Here is a 17092-nt window from a genome sequence, read left to right on the forward strand (position 1 = left end):
CGAGCCAGCAAAGCTCATCCTTGGCCAATCTACTCTTGGCACAACATCAACATCAACAAAAGAGCGTCCTCCACGACAACAAATCAAAATCCATCGAAAGATTCTTTGTGGGATGCCGCTCTGGCCAAGGCATAATTGTCTCGATCAATGTTGCTTACAACAAGGAATTAAGCGTATTGGTATGGACCGCCACTCTCCTCCTTCCAGATTGAGCGAGCTCGATTGCCGTGAATTTGGTCATCAATTTCACTGGATCGGATGGTATCTTGCGGATCCATTTCCGTGTTTTGTTTCCACTCTCATTTCCGCCTCTATTCTACCGATTTGATGATGTCCTGACGTTTTTATGCATGCTCCCCTGCATTCTCACCGGCTCGTACCTGCTCCTTAACAAAATGGCGCCATCAGATGGTTGATCACAGCCTCGAGGCCGTCCGGCGACTCTCCGTACACTCTATCAAGTCTGTAGTCCACTGCTCAGCAACACAGCAGATCGTCATGATCGTCTCGCATGTGGGGCCAGATCATGTCGTGGCTGCCTTCGATTATGGACTGAAGGACGTGTGGCAGTGTCGATCGGAGGCACTGCGAGCTATCGCCAACGAGAAGCAAACCAAAGTGATATCGCAAGAGACGTTTGATTATCCCTGCAGCGACAAAGACAAGCAGTCGGCACGGCCAGGTGAGATTGCACAGGGCGATGATGACTTTGAGGTTTGATGCTCTGGAGACCCGCTCTGACTCGTGCTTATCCTCTGATCAAACTTAGAGTACATTGTGACCGCCATGTGCGCTGACGAAGCAAATAAGAGCATCTTATTGGCTGTCAAGGGCGGTACACTACTTCGAATTGCTTACGAGCGGAAGAAGCTCAACACCGATACCGACGACTCAGACCCAACCCTAAGCCAGTTCAAGTGCGATATCTTCATATCGTGGGCTCTGGATGTACGCATGTGCCTCCGCAGGTTCATCGTGTTTATGAATACCCCGGGACTTGTGGATTAATATCGCACCTGGGGGAACACACTTTCGTGTGTCAGAAGGCAGCAGTGTCGAATGCGGCTGCGTGCTCCTCATATCCCCCGCCTGTGCATACTGGCGATGCATGACAACCGGGCTCGCCCTAACTCTGCCCCATAACACTTGCGCCTCCTTGAACAGATCCAGCCTGCGCGCACAACCGAGTTCAAGGACCTCGCAAGTAAAAAGAAGGCGAATGCACAGCCTATCAATGTCAGTGCTTCTTGGTCTGCCTCATCCGCACAATCCCGGTAAACCAACGGAGTACATGATCTGCTCATCCCTGATTCCATTTTGATCGGCTCGACACTGCTTCTCCCGTACAGATTACATCGGTGTGCTGTTTTGTAAACTCCACCACAAATGTGTCGGGCCTTCTGATTGCCTGTGACGACGGTTCGGTTCGACATCACTCCGTTAGCGTTACGGGGCTACCAGAGTATGTCGGCAAGAGCCTGAAACGTTCTGAGCAGGAGGAAGGTATCGGAAGCATGAGAGGCGACGCTGCTTACCCGATCATCGTCAATGCTGGGACCGACATGCAGTTTATAATGATATTTTGCAACGGTAAGTCCACCGAAACCTATCCGCTGTGCAAGCAGCATCAGCCGCTTGGTGGTGATGCATTTACTATCAATAACACTTGATGGTGTATCCAGGCATGCTCTATATCTACGACATTGCTGAAGTCGAGCCCATGGTCGAGCTGGGTATTCTCTTGGATCGCAGCTCCAAGCTCTCAAGCGACGTCAAGACCCGGCGGCTGAGGCGAATGAGCATCCTCCACGAGAAAAAGGGTTGGATCGTCCTGATCGCTGGCAAGGGATGGAGCATCGTCAACATCGAGGGTCTGTTTGGATGGCGAAACATCATGAAGATGGAGTACAAATCGCCAAAATCGCGAAAGGGCCAACGCTCCAGAGCATCCGCCAAGCACATAGGACAGCAGGATAGCGTGGCAACCCAAGAGGGCACTGAAGGCGGCGAGACCGTCTCGGCCCTGGATAGTGAGAGCGGCTCGAGCAGCGAGGAGGATTCGGAGACTGGCGATGACACTGCGTCTGTGATTCCGGGAGACGGAGAGGATGTGAGCAAAGAGTGATAAGGTTATAAATTCTCGCTGCCCAGTGTTCAGCACCCAAGGAATCGGTGCGCTTTAATCCAGGATCTCCTGTCGCCAAGGCGAGGCGCGGGCAGATAAGCATCAATGGTCTGGAGATCGATCATTGTTGCTCACAAGGTGATGGAGATATGTTGGCAATGCGGTACACAATATGTCCCAGGATTCGCAATCGAATGCTAGGGCGCCTAGAAAGTCTGTCGATGGCCCATTGGATGCCTGCCTGTCCACGCGGTTGATTTGCGCACTGCGACGAAGTTATGCTCTGCATTGGCGTCGTGATCCCATCCTGTCGGGGGCAGCGACATCCGGTCCAAAAGGACGATTCCCCCTTTTCATTTTGTGAACATAGGTTTATTCAGTATCCGGGCACAGCATCGCATCTTGAATCATCTTGAAATTCACATACTTCTTAAAGCATGAGAGTCCTGGTTGTGTGGAGGCGGCATTCAGGCGCGAGAGTTCGCGGCACCAGGGATGCTCAGCTTCCCTGGCTCAGCATCGCTTGTTGGTGGAATCAGCTGGGTAGGTTTGCCTTCGACACTGTTTGCCACTTCCATATGCCGGGAGCCCCGGGATGCTCGCGAGCCTCGCGATAGTCGGCTAAGGAGGTTGTTGACAGAATGGTATTTGTGAAGCAAGAGCTCCATGGTTTTGGAAAGCAAGCCAAAGACCAGTACGATTGCACAACTTCCTGCCGAAACTATAGCAATCGCTGACCATCCGATCTGAGCCGAAAGGTAGATTTGTAAAACCAGTTGTGGGAGATCTTGGCAAACCTCATACATGATTCCCAGAAACTGCACATGCGACAAAGTTCGCGCGCGGCGAAGATGCCGTGGGCATTACGGTTAGAGTCAGCGGCTTGATGATCAGCATGTCGACAAGCCAGTGCACTGGGATCTCTGGAGGAGGAGAGAGGCCTCCGATTCACTCTCGAATCGCGAAGATAACACAAGCATCATTGCTGTCATTCTCCCATATGTGACCAAGCACTCAGTTTCGACATCGACTCTGGCGAACCCACCTTGATGTTCTTCCTGAACGCCTTTTTGAGCGGTGCATTGTATCGATCCATCATCATGATATTGGAAGTCAGGATCAAAATAATGTTTGGGTTCAAGGACGACAGGAGTGTAAAGGCTTGAACAGTAAACGGGGAGTGGTTGTAGTATTCCTCAAAGTCCTCCTGTAAACAAGCCATCATCAGCAGCGATACAATGCAACACAGCAGCGATATAATGCGACACGGCAGCGATAAAATGCAATTTAACGACGACAGAGCGGAGCATCAAGGATCAAGGCCGTGGTTCGTTCGTCCGACATTCCGGCTGTCGATCTTCAAGTTGGTCCGCAAGTGTACCACGATCCATGGAACGATGTACACCTTTCTCTCCAGCAGTGTCTCCAAACTCACCAGCTTCCTTGCGTTTCGAATGGTGATGATAATTCCAATCAAGGACATAAAAGTGGGAGCCGCAAGGGTGGTAATACCAACAATAAAATACCAATCTTCCTTCACCGAACCACTAAATCCAGCATATCTAGATTGGAATCGCAACACAGAGTCGGTGTGGGTGATCCGTGTCGAGAGAGATTGAGCACGATCGAGGAAAAAACCGTTTATGTGTTGGACGCGAGCTATCCATCTCGGAATGCCGTCAGTAACCAAAAGTCAGCCAGTAGACCTACCGAACCCAGAACATTATATCAGCCATTGCTTTGAGCAAGGTGATCCCGATGGTAAAGACAAAGGTGTTGTGTCCATACGGATTCTTGTGTCGCAGGTACAAATACACTGTCACCAGTGCCACAGCGTCGGCGCCCATGAACGCGAAGAGCGGGATCTCGAATACATCTTCACTGACGCCACAGTTTGATCCTGTCCACCCGTGATCACAGTAACACTGCGAAAACTCGCAATATCCATGGTTGGAGCAGTCGTTATCGCAGTTCCGAAACCAAATCCACTTGCTCCACGAATTGTTGTTCTACAACGGCCACAAGTTAGTTCGATCGTCGGTACAGATACTGGGCACACAGCTCCCTCTGGCGTCCAAGGAACAGATTGGCAATAATGTGCCCAGCAATCGGCCACAGTTGCTCGCGCTGACACATCTTAACCGGTGTTCCTCGGGGACAGGAGTGAAATCGGTGGAGTCACAGCATATTACACGGCCCTACCTCTTGCACCCAGCGACAGGCAGCATCGCGATCGCTCATGTTTTCGTACTGATTCCAGCTGATGACATTGGTAATGTCGTCGGTGGTCAGGGATATCTGGCGGAAGAACCAGTAGAGCTCTTGACTAGTCGTTCTCAGGTTGGCGTTGATTAGCTTCTGAACGACGATTTGGCTATCTGTTGTTGAGCGAACGGTTACGCACATACGTCGATACCGTCTCGAAAGGCATTCAAAGTGTAGTTGATGGCGTAACCAGCTGTTTCTCATTGGGATACTCACAGTCAGCGCAGTTGACATCACAGACCCCGGCGACGAGTGTTGGCAAAGAAACGCGCTCGAACTTGAATCTAAAGCCATATCCAAATCATTAGCAGCAATTTCCGAGCGCAGCACTGATATTGAACGCCTCAAGAATATCCAGATAGACTGACCAAACGACATGGCCGTTTACCCATCAACAAACAATGTTTGGTGACCCCAAGAGCTACAAACAGCAAGCCAACTGGCGCCGTATACCGCCACTCACAAACGGCAATATGGAGCCCTTTCTACTTACCGGGAATCCGAATAAACACTATAATAGTTGAAAAATGCATGAGGAACATAGAGTGCGAATAGCGCCGGGATGTTGTGGCTCGTCAGAACCGTCACGGCATTTATGAGGTTGGCTTCGCTCTGAGCCCACTGTATATCCAGAGAAAGGGCGTTCGAGTCGATGTGCTGCTGATGGGCACCTGCCCACGATGGATCGATGGCAACCAGGGTTCCGTTTCCGCCACTGTCGGCATGCCACGGTGCCCAACCCGCGGGGAGGCTGGGTAAGAGCGATACAAGGTTTTGCGGAACAGCATAGCGGTACGCGCTGTGGTTGGCTTTGAGCCCCCGATAGGAAGCCAGCTCAGGATAGAGGTCGAGGGCGAATTTTTGCGTGAACCAGCCGACTTGAGTCAGAACCCCGGAGGGGCCTGTATGCGTATTGTGCGGATATGGACAATCATGAGCAATCGATTGGAATCGCGTGGAGGGAGGGTGCATGCAGTCGAGGCAGATGGAGGAGACAATCGCGCTATCGAGCATGGCAGTCGTCCAAGAGCCGCATGGGTCAAAAGTGCTTGTTGCTGGGGAAATGGTTGGTGCTTGTCGATCGGGGCACCTCTCCCGATTCACGCTCAATCGACATCAGCGCCGAATCGATCGCGGGGGGAGGAGGCGACCTGAACACAGCCTTATCCATATGAGTGCCGGTTGAGCGAGCACACCTACCAGCATCTTCGATGGTTCGGTCAGCGCCGGTACTTCTGTTTTGAAGAATCTGCTGACGGATGGGACTGGCATCCACCCAGACCTCTGTTGGGTCGGAGCAGAGCGAGTGTGAGAACAATCCACCACAATCGACTGAAATATCAGCAATGCCCTTGGCAAATAGCAACCCCAAGAACGCGACGCTCGCCGCTCCTACGCATCCAGCTCCCAACATGGACGGGTGCGGCAGCAACTTGGTCAGTGCAGCGACTGCCATTGCAGCAAAGGTACCTAGCGAGGCCATAACCGTCCCATTGGACAGACCATCCCAGTTGTAGACCGAACACGATGGGCATGTCACCATCGAGACGCTGTATCCCAAGACTTCTTCAAGGATGATCTTGATGATGTAGTTGGTGATGTTGCCGGAGGCCCAGTCGTAGTCGTCCAGGGTAACGTTTCCGTAGAAATGGCTTGGCTTGGTGTGGTTCAGACACGACCCTTGGCCCGTGTTGGCTGCAGTGTTGGTGCCCGTGGCCAGGGCCGTCGACATGAATAACGCAAGGAATAGGAGCTCCCGTAACGACAACTTTGGCCGAGAACCCATGGCGACGTTCGACTCCGAGCCACAGGCCGTCCAAAGCATTGGGTTGACAAAGCGTCCGAGAGAGAGAGAGAGAGAGAGAGAGTACAGGCAGCGGACGAGTGCCAAAGCTGATGCCTACCCTCGCAAAGTACCAAGGAGGGCACGGAATATATCTGATGTCGGTTTTTTCGCAATGTCATCCTCACCGACATGATTCGCCTGATTGGGAAGTGGAGGATCCTACGTCGGTCGCCCGGCAAGCAGATTCCCACGTGTCTCAACGGCCATCGGCCATCCGCTTGCCCGAGTCAGAGGGGCTTGCATTGGAAGTTCTTTCCGGGAACCGGCATCCCATCGTTTGCGCTGGCCGAGTCAGATGCTGTGACGATTCTCAGGAACATCCAGGCGCAGATATAGCCACCGAAACAACACGTCTGCTTTCGAGGCTGCAGTCGCGAACATGACACCGAAATCGAGCGGAGACAGGTAATCTCGGTTGCCCGCACGCAAGTGCGAATGAAGAGCGCTACCTGCGTGAAGAGGGTAGCCAGTGCAGCACACACAACTGAGACCCCAAAAATCGAGCCCAAGGCGTTGCCGAGAGTCGCCTTTCGGCCTGCCATCCGATCGCACTTGTGCCTCTCGCGTTTGATGGGGATGCTGTCGATAGAAGGCTGTCGCAGACAATCCAGGCATTGCCCATCTTCCTCGACTGACTTGTGCCACTCGTTTTCGTAAGAAAGTCTTTGGAAAACGCATATCAAGGGCCTCCTGAGCCCAGGACCCCCGAGTGCTTTCCCGTCCTTCAGCAACACAGCGATCGACCTTGTCCAGCTCGATCTCTCGTGCGAAACCATGGCCGAGAAAATGACTTTCCTCACGGGCGGCATCAACCCCGGTGATGGTCTCGAGTCCTTTCTCGATTCAGAGACGCCTCCCGAAAGCCTCGGAATCTTTATGAGCGATCCTCAGCTCAGCAGCGAACCAAGCATTGCGGAGAGCAGCAGGGTCGAGGACTCATCGGAGCCAAGCGACTGTGTGGACAGTGCTGTCCAAAGCGCTTCTCGTCCTCACCCGCAACACGTCCTGCAGCAAGCGCTGGCCTTGGAAAGTATGCACCCCTCTCTTCCTCGGAGGTATCATGGAAAGGTTCCAGAGATCACGTTGCACGGACCACCGAGCAATGCAGCCGAGTCTATCGAGGGTCTTTCTCACGGAAGCTCCGAAACCAGCAAAGCAGCGCCGATCGACCCCAGCGAAACGATGCTATCGCAGGGGATAGGAATGGGCTCGCCCATGGTGTACTCGGCAGAGAACGAGCACTCGAGCTCCAATGCCTATACTCCCGTCGCAGACGATCCCGACATCAGCGCACTCGACACTGAGGACCCAAGCCAGCTGCCTCGATCAATTCTCAATGGCAAGCCCTGCCCGAATGGAGCTCTCCCGCACATGTTCTCTTCTCAGCCAGTCTCCCAGAACCAGCCACAGCGACAATCGGACATGGCACGACGGACTCCTCCCAAAACAACACAGCATCAATCATTCGGTTCGGTATCTCGGCGGTCGTCTGGGGAAGCGCTTGAGGATTGGATTGTGCCATCATCGCCGCTGGCTGGACCAGTTGCTGCCGTCACCGCAGCGACCCTCGACCGACACATCATCCGTCTCATCACTCATTGGTACGTGAGCCCAAAGCCCATACCAGGACATTCAGCCCAGAGTCGGTCGAGCTGCAGCACTCGATGGCACCCCAACCCCGTCCACCTGATGACGATCTCCAAACACTGGTCGCTGCCTGTGATTGAACAGGTGTACGAAAGTATATGTCTCGATGGCGAGCGGCCCCTCAGTATGCTGATTGGCACGCTTCTTGAGGGGCAGTCGTATGCGCCGTATGCTAAATTGGTCAAGAGCCTCTACGTCGCCCGACCGCTCGCCGAGAAAGTCTTGGCTGGAGACCTCGATATCGTCTTGCAGCTGCTTTTCAACCTCGAGCAGTTCAAGATCGATGCTGCTCTCTCGACAACCAACATTCTTGTGCAGTCTCTGGGAGACCACGGCAGGCAGCTGCGATCGGTGGCACTGAGCGGATCGCCGGTGACCGATGCCTCGATTCTCGTGCTGATCCAGTCCTGCAAGCAGCTGCAACACTTGGAACTGGGCGATACACTCTGTACTTGCGGCGTCCTTGACCTTGTTGTGTCTCACGGGCCTTCGATCCAGAACCTTGATTTGCGGAGAGCGTTGGCGGCATCGAGACCCTTGACTTGGAATCCGCAAGCCGGGGCGCAGATACACAACCGGACACCGGTGTCGCTTGCAAAGTTGGATCTGACTCAGTCCAAGACGACAAACGAGCTCATATGGTTCTCGATTCCGATGTGCCGGCATCTGGTCTGGGTCCAGATTTCGGGATGCACCGAGCTTGGCGATGAATCTGTTATTCAAATTGTCAAGGCTTGTCGGCTGCTGGCCTATCTGGACTGCAGCTCCGTTGCAATTACAGATCTGGCGCTACTAGCCATCGGGATGTACTCGACAAAGCTCAGACTACTAAGGTGCAGTTGCTGCAGCAGCATCACCGCCGAAGGCGTTCGGTTTGCCGTCACTGGATGTCCGATCATCGAGGAGCTGGATCTGGACGACTGCCCAGCGGTCCAAGAATCGTTCGTGTCCGAGTACAGCCTGGATCGGAGCGAAGGTCGATGTCGAATCATGGGTGACTCAATCAAATGGCTGGCCCGATACTTTAGAGTATTGAAGAAGAAAGAGCAAGATGACATTGCCGAGGAGCTTGTTCCTGGGGTTTCCGATATGGAGTACTCGCAGCACCCCGGGAGCCGCGCACACAGCCAGAGTCGACTCGAGGCCGAGCCGAGTTTGTATCGGAGCCAGCAGATAGCCAACGAACAGAGTGCCTCGGCTGGCCAAAGCTATGGCAGTCTGGGAGGTTGGTACCCAAAGCCAAACTCGCTCGTGTTTGCAGTTGTCGGGTGTGGACCGATCGATGGACTTGGCGCAGTTGGAAGCAGAAACTATTCGATGAATAGTATCGGCACAACTGGGCAGCCGATCGCAACAACCGCGCTGATACGATTTGGTCTTGTGACAGATTCTCCAAGCAAGGTGGCATTACGAAAGTCGTCTCTGGATGGAGCCGTGCAAACCAGTTCCAAGGGCGACCAGGAGTCGATGCCTCGAGATAAACTGCGAGCTTCGTCGGTATCGGCGCTGGGAGGCAGCGACACTGCCCGGCCGATCTCGTTCATGAGTCATCGCAACACACCGTCCTCCAGCCGTGTATCGATTCATGCAACCAGCTTGACCGAGGGCACGTACGAACGCAGCGCCAAACCCTCGGTGCAATCGAATCCGCCGTTGCGGCTGCAAACCGGCCACGGCCCGTCCAAGCCGTCGACGGCACCTCTTTCAGGATCGGCAGCCAATGCGCTGGACCCGCGCATGGCCAGCCCTGTGCTTTCACCATCAGGCTCGACGCACCAGATGGCTTCAAGACTTCCCACGCTCTCGGGTTCGGGACTTCCAAAGCCTACGCGGCGATTGTCCAACGCAGCAGTGTCGAGACCCGAGTCTCCAACCGGATCGTCCGTCCCGTCACAGGCCAGCTCGCCACGAATGGGACCTTCGCATAAGCCGCGGGGATTCAGAAAGTTCAACGATGATGCCTCGGGCTTATAGTAACCTTCGAGAGCTGTCTCTGGCACTTGTATATGCTCTACAAGACACTCAAGTCCTGTGAACAGAGCCTGCTTTGAGGCCGCAGTACTGTGCTCCTAGGCGCTATGAATGCATATCGACGGCTTGGTTCGAAGACACGAGCCGCTTCGCCTAATCCGGTGTCTAATGTCAGCGACATTCATGATGATGCGGTTGCTGAGGCATTGCTTCTGAACAGGGTGTATTCATCCGTTCGCGCAATAAATACGGCAAGAGGAGAGGTGGCGCGTTATCGACAGCGTTGCAACCACAGACCCACAGAGGTCGCAGCCGCGCGCTTCAGTGACCCAAGTTAGCATAGGGTCCGTAGAAGCTCTGCAGGCCAACGACCCAGGAAAAAAAAATATGGAGCCACGACGATCGGATTGGCTTAGGCAGATAGCCCGGGAGCCTTGGCATCGCTCTTGAGGGCATAGATGAGCTGCCTCATTCTGGTGGTGTCTCGTCCCTTGGTCACGTTCGTCTTGGTCTTGTCATCGGTGGACTTTTTGTCCTTCAGCTTGGCAGGATTGGATGAGGTGTTGCTGACAGCGGCCGAAGTTTCGATGAGCTTGACGGCGCGTTCCTGGGATAAGAAGCGGAGGCGTAGCGACGATTCCAATAAGTAAAGACAGCGTTGATCCCGAGGCCATAGAAACGACAAGAGATTCACGCATTGTCCAGGACGGAGCGTAGAGCCGCGCTCCTCGGGTGCCGGCAGGCGAATGGACGTTTGTGATCCGATATCGATAAAGACTGCTCAAGACCCATGGCTGGACCACCAATAGCGATGGAGATCATCCAAAGCACAGGCGGGGAACATAGCTCCGCCACTGGAAGTAAAGAGTCGAATGCTCGGGGGCGCCGTGCCTCGCCGTAGTGCCTATCAGCCTGCATCGCTCATACGCCTGCTTTGAGGTTGACACCGTGCGGATCAGAAGATACCGTACCCAGACACTTCCGTTTGTTGCCAGTTTTTGTTGCGCCTCAAGCAGTGCTGACTCGGCTTCCTTGTTCTTCAGCACACCCTTGGCCTTCTTGTCGTTGTATTCGGCATAGAAGCGCTCCAGCGACTCCTTGGCGGCCTTGAGCTTCAGCTCGTGCTTGGTCTGGGCCTTGGCATCGCGCTCGGCAATTTTCGCACTGAACTCTTCACGCCATTGACTGAGAGCCGACGTCGATCAGAAAGTGTGGCGGGCGAGCGTAGAGTCGCGGGAATCATAGTGAGCGGCCAAGAGACTCAGTGGCTGTGAGCATGTTAAATTCAACGGCAGATGGTAGGGCACCTACCGGATGACTTCAGGCTCAACTTCGGGCAGCTTGGACACAAGCGAGGGAGTGCTGGTGCCGAACGACAGCCCAGCAGCGGTAGTATCAAAGGCGCCCGAGTCGGCAACAGGAGGGAAGCTGCTTTCGAAGGAGGTGGGGGCAAGCTGGAAGCATCAAGGTTGAATATGGGGTTAGCACTTGGCAGCGGCTCCGCATCGGCTTGGCAGCAAATGGTGATGGGAGGAAGCCCAGAGAGGAAAGGCGCGCAGCAAGGTCGATGGACCGAGGAGTAGCGCCGCGACGAAGCCGGGAGGTTCAAGCCGCCGCTGGATAGAACGACAGCGGCAGACGAAATATCCAAAATCCGGGATGCAGAAGACGAGCGGGCAACAAGTCTGTGCACGACAGAGCATCTACCTCGCTGGGTTGAGAGGCGAAGGCGTCGAATCCGGTGTTGTCTTGAGCAGGAACAGGAGCAAACAGATCCGAGCTGCCCTGGGGAGCGGGAGCAGCTGAAGCGAACAAGTTCGAGGTGGACGGCGGAGCAGCAACCGGGGCCGAGGCGAAGATGTCGGCCGACGCCGTCTCAACAGGTGCGGCCATGGGGTTGCCAAAGAGGGCGGCATCGTTTCCCAGGATGGCTTGCTCACGCGCAAGGAAGTCGGCTGTGGGGTCGGAGGGGTCGGCGAAGAAGTCGGCGGCGCCCGAGTTGGAGGGCGCGGGGGCTGTGAAGTCTCCGAATTCAGACATGGCGAGTGTGGGTGCAGTTGGTCGGGAGGCAGGAGTGGACGGCTGGATGATGGACGACGGACGGCAGCGGCGATGAGGGGAGAGAGTCCGGGGCTGACGAGGTTGATGTGGGGCAAAGGCCGAGAACGACAGGGGCAACACTATGAAAAAAATTCTTGTTAAAAAAATGGGCGAGAACGAAAAAACGCGCTCTCGGAGCCACCTCGGTCGGCGAGAAGAGCAGTCTCTGGCGAGAGACCCCCGAGGGAAGGCGAGAAGCCTCTCGCCGTCACACGCACACACACTTTGCACAAGGGAGTCAAACACCTCCCATCGACCATCCCAAGAGGGATGGCAACCCCGAAGTGGACTGCCCAGAATATGGGCGACCCGGCATCCACTGTCGAAATGCACAAGGAACAGTGCGAGATACTTACAGTCTATCCAGAAATAAACGGGACAGTCACTTTCTGGCTTCTGAAGCCCGCTGACTGACTGTAGGCCCAGCGGGTAGGCCATGGCATTGCACTCCTGTCTTCGTTGGCAATCGAGTGGTTTTGGTTGGTTTGGGAAGCATGGTCTTTAATACACCCGGCCGATCTCCTGTGGCGATGATCGACTGGCATACCGAGATCATGTTCCTTGAGGCATTGATGTCTCGATCCCACAGCGTATGGCAGCTTGCACAGCTCCGGACAAAGTGTAGTTTCTCGATATCAAGATGCTCGGGTGACTCAAGTCGCTTGAATTCCCGACAATGTGAGCACACCTGGGATGTGTTGAACTCGTTCACCGAGCACACATGGATCTTGGAGACGGATCGGTCTGGTGGGCGTCTCTGGTGGTGGTGGAACTGCTCAAAGTACTTGGCGAACCTGAGTCTCCTGGGACTGGAAGCATATCCCTTCCCCTGTTTCCACGAGGCATTCCCAAAGGCAATCACCACTTCGGTCTCCCTTGGTGCCTGGTCGATGAATTGCTTGCACATCTCGTGGACAGTGCGCTGTCGCTTGCTGTGGAGATCGAGTCGCTTGAATCGCCGTCGCCGGGTCAGGCTGAAGTACAGCTGCTTGTCCAGCATGTCTCCATCGAACACATGGCGAATGTATCGCAAGAAAGAAGGCACTCCAGGGATCTTGGGACTTGGTGTGGTGCTCATCCATTGCTGCAGACCAAGGATCTTGTGGGTGCTCTGGATCCACTTGGTCGCCTGGGTGGTGCCACATCGATGCTGGTACTCCTTGTTGGAGAACGACACGATCTTCTCGTTGGCACGCTGTGCCTTGGTCACCTTGACACCGTCTTGCTCCTGGATGGATGGTTGACCGGGTGCCCGAATGACAGCGGTGAAGATCGATCCCACACCAGGGTCGATCCCAATCCATGTGGTCCGAGAGTCGTCAATGGGACCGACCCTGGTCTGGATCCTCTGCTCGGGAGTGAGTGCGCTCGCCTTGTCCACGGTTTTTGGCTTGGCATCAGGGTCCTTCTTCTTCAGGATCTTGTACCTGAGCGTGGTGATCGAGCACCCGGCCCCATCGGTGGTGATCTCGCAGCCAAAGAGCTGCTTTCCCTCCTTCCTGGCACCAAAGAGTCTCGACTCCAGCTTGAAGTTGGTCTGCCAGAAGATCTCTTGTTTTGTGGTGTCATTGACCTTGGTCTTCAGGTCGTCCCACTTGAGACCAGTGCCAGTCTGGTATCCAAGGATCTCCCACAATGCTTTGGTGTCGAGCTTGATGTACTTGGCTCGGGCATCGCAGAGCGGGACCAAGGTGCACTGTGCTCGAGGGGCCTTGAGTCTCTTCTTGGTCTGGGCAAGCCGGTCGGCCAGTCGCTTGATCCGCTTCGTGTTGACAGTGATCTGCTTGCACACCTCCTCGTGCTGGGTCTGGAGTGCGTTGTATTGATCCGACTGCCTACGTTCGATGGGTTGACACATCTCCTCGTTCAGCCGTCCGCGCTCTCCTTTCAGATCATCGGTATCCCTCACGAGCCTGGGAATGATCATCTTCTGAAAGACCACCATGAAGAGGGCCTCCTTCAGGTGGGTCAGGCGAGAGACCTCACTGGCCAGAATTGGTACGACTTTGTACAGGTCCTGGTGGCTTTCGTACCGAAACTCATACAACTGGTCGGCATGGTGGGCGAAGGATTTTCTCAGATCAACGAGGAGTGTCTTGGAGAGGGGATTCTCCATCAGCTTGACACAATCGTCGACGTGTGTGTGTCGTTTGACATCCTTCGGAGCAACCAGGACCAGACTGCAGTATTGACGGAGGAGAGACCAGTATCGATCCACGATGTGGGTCTCGCAGTTGACTGCATAGGTCTTGACAGCCAAGCCAAGGACCTGTGAGCCAGTACCCTTTGGGAGGGACACAGGAGGCAGGATACACGTCTCACTCCATGCGCTTCGATACATCTCATAGGTGTCGATGATGTGCCTGTCTTCTTGGGTCGTGCCTTTCTTGACACTAGTCATTCCTGTCTGCACCATGTTGAAACACTTTCGAATAAACGAGGGGTCTTTCGACGACACAGTGGGGAGAGTGATGCCCTCGTCCAAGCACCGCCTGAGATGCAGCTCCAGGAGACGAGATGCTTCGAACTGGACTTGAGTCATGGCTCGGACAGTCTCCTCGATCTTGTCGTGCAAGGCATCGTTCTTGATGATGGCATCGAGGGTGCACTTGACGATCGAGTACTCGGCCTTGGCATACTCGTTGGGGCCACAGTCAGGCAAGGTAGAGCTCCAGAGTGGGTTCTTCTTGGTACACAATGAACTGTTGCTTCTGGCATGACCCTCTTCCCCGCACGTGGCACATACAGGGACCTTGGGTGCTTGGCTGACCATTTCAGCGACCGAGGCAGGGCTGCTGTCGACTCTGGCTGTACACTTCTTGGTGAAGGGTTTGACATGGTTGGTCAGGCCACAGGCACGACACGATTTGATGGTGAACTTCTTGGCCACAGGAGAGTCATTGGGTGATCCCGGGTCGGGATCGGGGGGTGTCTTTCGTTTGTGGGGAGCCATCTGGCGAGAAAATAGCAGCGATGGCTGGTTCTTGTCAGGAACGGAGCTGGACTTTGGCACCAGACAGCTGATGGTAGTCGAACGGACGGTCGTAGGACGAAGGGGAGTGTATTCAATAGGCTAAGGGCAGGATACAAGAGGCAAGGTGAGGTGCTGGTTCTGAGGCCACAGCACCTCGTTTATATCTCTAAACGCCGTCCTTGTTCGCCGCAGATTTTTCTTCTACTACAAGGGAGATTGGTTATCTGCGACGGGGGGAGATTAGATCCGAACGTTTCCCTCGCCCGCCGGGAGGTTTCATGTCAGTGCCTTACCCAACATTGCACATCAAGGAAACAGGACACGGGTTGGGGCGCCCATGAAACCATCCACCGGGCGTGGGAACGCGGTTCATGACAGTTCTGCCCTTGGGGAAGAAAAATTTTCCTCAAATCCAGCGCATTTTGGGCTGGCAGAGATGCTCACAGTGGCGTCCTTGATCCAGATCCAGAAACGCATCGCTCGCTCAATCAGTCGTGGGAAGACATCTTGTCAAGGTGAGTCTTGCCTGATAGCCAAACGATCATGTCATCTCGCTGACACACAGCCACGCTTGACTAGGTTTCCAACCAGAGAGATTCAGATGGTGGTGGTTCTTGTCCGCAATCGGAGTGGAGCTTCCAACAATGATACAATTGGTCATTCCTCCACACCAATCGCCCACCACCACCGTCAATCGGCTCAAGGTGATACCAAATGCCGTCAACCGACCATGGCCGGATTCCAACTTTTGCTGCATCTTGGTCTACAGCGTGTATTCATATTCGAGATGAGCAGCCGCGAGGGGGCCGGAAAAAATTGAGGGGCGAAAAGAAGAGCCAGGGCGGGTGTGTGTGTGCGGCCGGATGCATCCGCATTCGATCCAGGCGCATGCCGAGGCGCAAAAGGGCTTCTCCGGGAATCGAACCCGGGACCACTCGCACCCTAAGCGAGTATGCTACCACTGTACCAAGAAGCCCAACATTGAGTGGAGTCGGTGGCCCAAAACCCGTCCCATAGCCTCAGTTCAATATTGCTTACATTCGCGCAGCCCAGTTTGCTGGCTCCTTCGCTCCCCTCTCTGCCCAACACACTCTTGTCTGCCCAGCAAACTCTTGCCGCCGTCTCCCCAGCACCCCTGACCCAGCCGATGCTCATCCGAAGGCGGCTGCTTCTGCTGCTGCTGCTTGCGCTGCTGCTCGTCGCCACCGTCGGCGGCCCCCTGTTTTTGTCATCGCCTGTCGGCACCGCTCTCAGCCGACAGCGAGCACTCGCACTACAACATGCCCTGCACCACAAGGATTCGTGCTCGCCCAAGAAGCCGTTTGCCGTGATAGTGACCGCAATCCGCCCGAGTCTCCGGCTGCCGAGCCGATACGAAGCCGTCTCCATCGCAAACAAGAGGCAGTACTGCTGTCGGCAAGGCTGTGATCTCATTGTTGTCCGCAGCCAGAACTCGAGCTCGGCCAACCCGGCCTGGGCCAAAATCGAGGAGCTCCAACGCCAGTTCGCCAAGTACGAGTGGATCTGGGTCATCGACCTCGATGCATACATCATGAACAAGTCCATAGGATTCGAAGAGATCGTCGGTGTCCACGGCACAAATAGAGAAATCATCATCGCCCAAGACTATCCGGCTTTTGTGGTCAACGCTGGCTCGTTCTTCGTCCACAGCTCTCCCTACACAATACGATTTGTCGAGGAGTGGTTCCGGCACCACCAAGAGCGGATTCATCTCTTCGAGCAAGCCGTCTTTGCTTCGCTCTTTACCCGAAACTACATGGATATCCAGGACCGAACGGCCTTGGTGCCCCTGCGAACAATCAACTCGTACTGCCCAGAGCATTTGATTCCGGATTTCCGCTACCAGCCTGGAGACTTTGTCGTACACTTTCCTGGACAGTGCAAAGGGCGGCAGCATGAATTCGTGAACCGGCATTTCGACAGCATCATCCGCTAGACCTGGACCTGTGGGCTTGTGGGTCGGTTGGTGTCGCTCCCAAGATGCATCGGCCGGGATCGCCCGGACCGGGGACAGTCTCCATTCCAGAATGCGGGAGGCAATCGATTGCCTAAGATGTTGGCCTTGGTGGCCGCAATACACATGTCCATCGGCATCCAGTGTCCGAGGGTCTATCGGTGCTGCGAATGGGCTCTTGCGGGCGAT

The 17092-nt window shown here is 54.9% G+C and overlaps 6 protein-coding genes and 1 non-coding gene across 7 annotated transcripts; 4 read left to right on the forward strand and 3 right to left on the reverse strand.

Annotated features, from left to right (window-relative positions):
* Positions 1–149: 149 nt before the first annotated feature.
* BJ171DRAFT_509593 (uncharacterized protein) lies at positions 150–2189 on the forward strand. The gene is made up of 6 exons (XM_053111402.1): positions 150–179; positions 409–682; positions 770–948; positions 1165–1236; positions 1350–1590; positions 1683–2189. Exons 2-6 carry the CDS (start codon positions 409–411, stop codon positions 2123–2125), a joined length of 1209 nt encoding a protein of 402 aa, XP_052965484.1. The 5' UTR covers positions 150–179; the 3' UTR covers positions 2126–2189.
* On the reverse strand, positions 2180–6122 carry BJ171DRAFT_623623 (uncharacterized protein; the record flags this gene model as incomplete). The annotated part of the gene is made up of 10 exons (XM_053115463.1): positions 2180–2194; positions 3171–3332; positions 3561–3687; positions 3836–4134; positions 4328–4503; positions 4607–4674; positions 4884–5011; positions 5159–5292; positions 5591–5674; positions 5861–6122. 10 exons carry the CDS (start codon positions 6120–6122, stop codon positions 2180–2182), a joined length of 1455 nt encoding a protein of 484 aa, XP_052965485.1.
* An 888-nt stretch (positions 6123–7010) lies between these two features.
* On the forward strand, positions 7011–9340 carry BJ171DRAFT_568851 (uncharacterized protein; the record flags this gene model as incomplete). Its single annotated transcript, XM_053113537.1, has 4 exons — positions 7011–7837; positions 7968–8007; positions 8040–9108; positions 9271–9340. Coding segments are annotated over 4 exons (2004 nt in total), but the record flags the coding sequence as incomplete, so codon positions are not given.
* A 715-nt stretch (positions 9341–10055) lies between these two features.
* Positions 10056–12024, reverse strand: BJ171DRAFT_509596 (clathrin light chain). The gene is made up of 4 exons (XM_053111403.1): positions 11562–12024; positions 11166–11308; positions 10826–11039; positions 10056–10461 (listed from the first exon to the last, which is right to left on the reverse strand). The coding sequence occupies exons 1-4, from the start codon at positions 11892–11894 to the stop codon at positions 10267–10269; spliced, it is 885 nt and encodes a 294-aa protein (XP_052965487.1). The 5' UTR covers positions 11895–12024; the 3' UTR covers positions 10056–10266.
* A 934-nt stretch (positions 12025–12958) lies between these two features.
* On the forward strand, positions 12959–14107 carry BJ171DRAFT_509604 (uncharacterized protein). Its single transcript, XM_053111404.1, has 2 exons — positions 12959–13773; positions 13825–14107. Exons 1-2 carry the CDS (start codon positions 13211–13213, stop codon positions 13886–13888), a joined length of 627 nt encoding a protein of 208 aa, XP_052965488.1. The 5' UTR covers positions 12959–13210; the 3' UTR covers positions 13889–14107.
* A 1725-nt stretch (positions 14108–15832) lies between these two features.
* On the reverse strand, positions 15833–15904 carry BJ171DRAFT_t168. The gene has a single exon. It is a non-coding gene; the product is annotated as a tRNA-Pro (tRNA).
* A 112-nt stretch (positions 15905–16016) lies between these two features.
* BJ171DRAFT_509611 (uncharacterized protein) lies at positions 16017–17042 on the forward strand. The gene has a single exon (XM_053111405.1). It carries the CDS (start codon positions 16076–16078, stop codon positions 16883–16885), a length of 810 nt encoding a protein of 269 aa, XP_052965489.1. The 5' UTR covers positions 16017–16075; the 3' UTR covers positions 16886–17042.
* Positions 17043–17092: the final 50 nt, after the last annotated feature.

Source organism: Polychytrium aggregatum, assembly GCF_025602895.1.
Source record: "Polychytrium aggregatum strain JEL109 chromosome Unknown BJ171scaffold_24, whole genome shotgun sequence".
Taxonomy (NCBI): domain Eukaryota; kingdom Fungi; phylum Chytridiomycota; class Chytridiomycetes; order Polychytriales; genus Polychytrium; species Polychytrium aggregatum.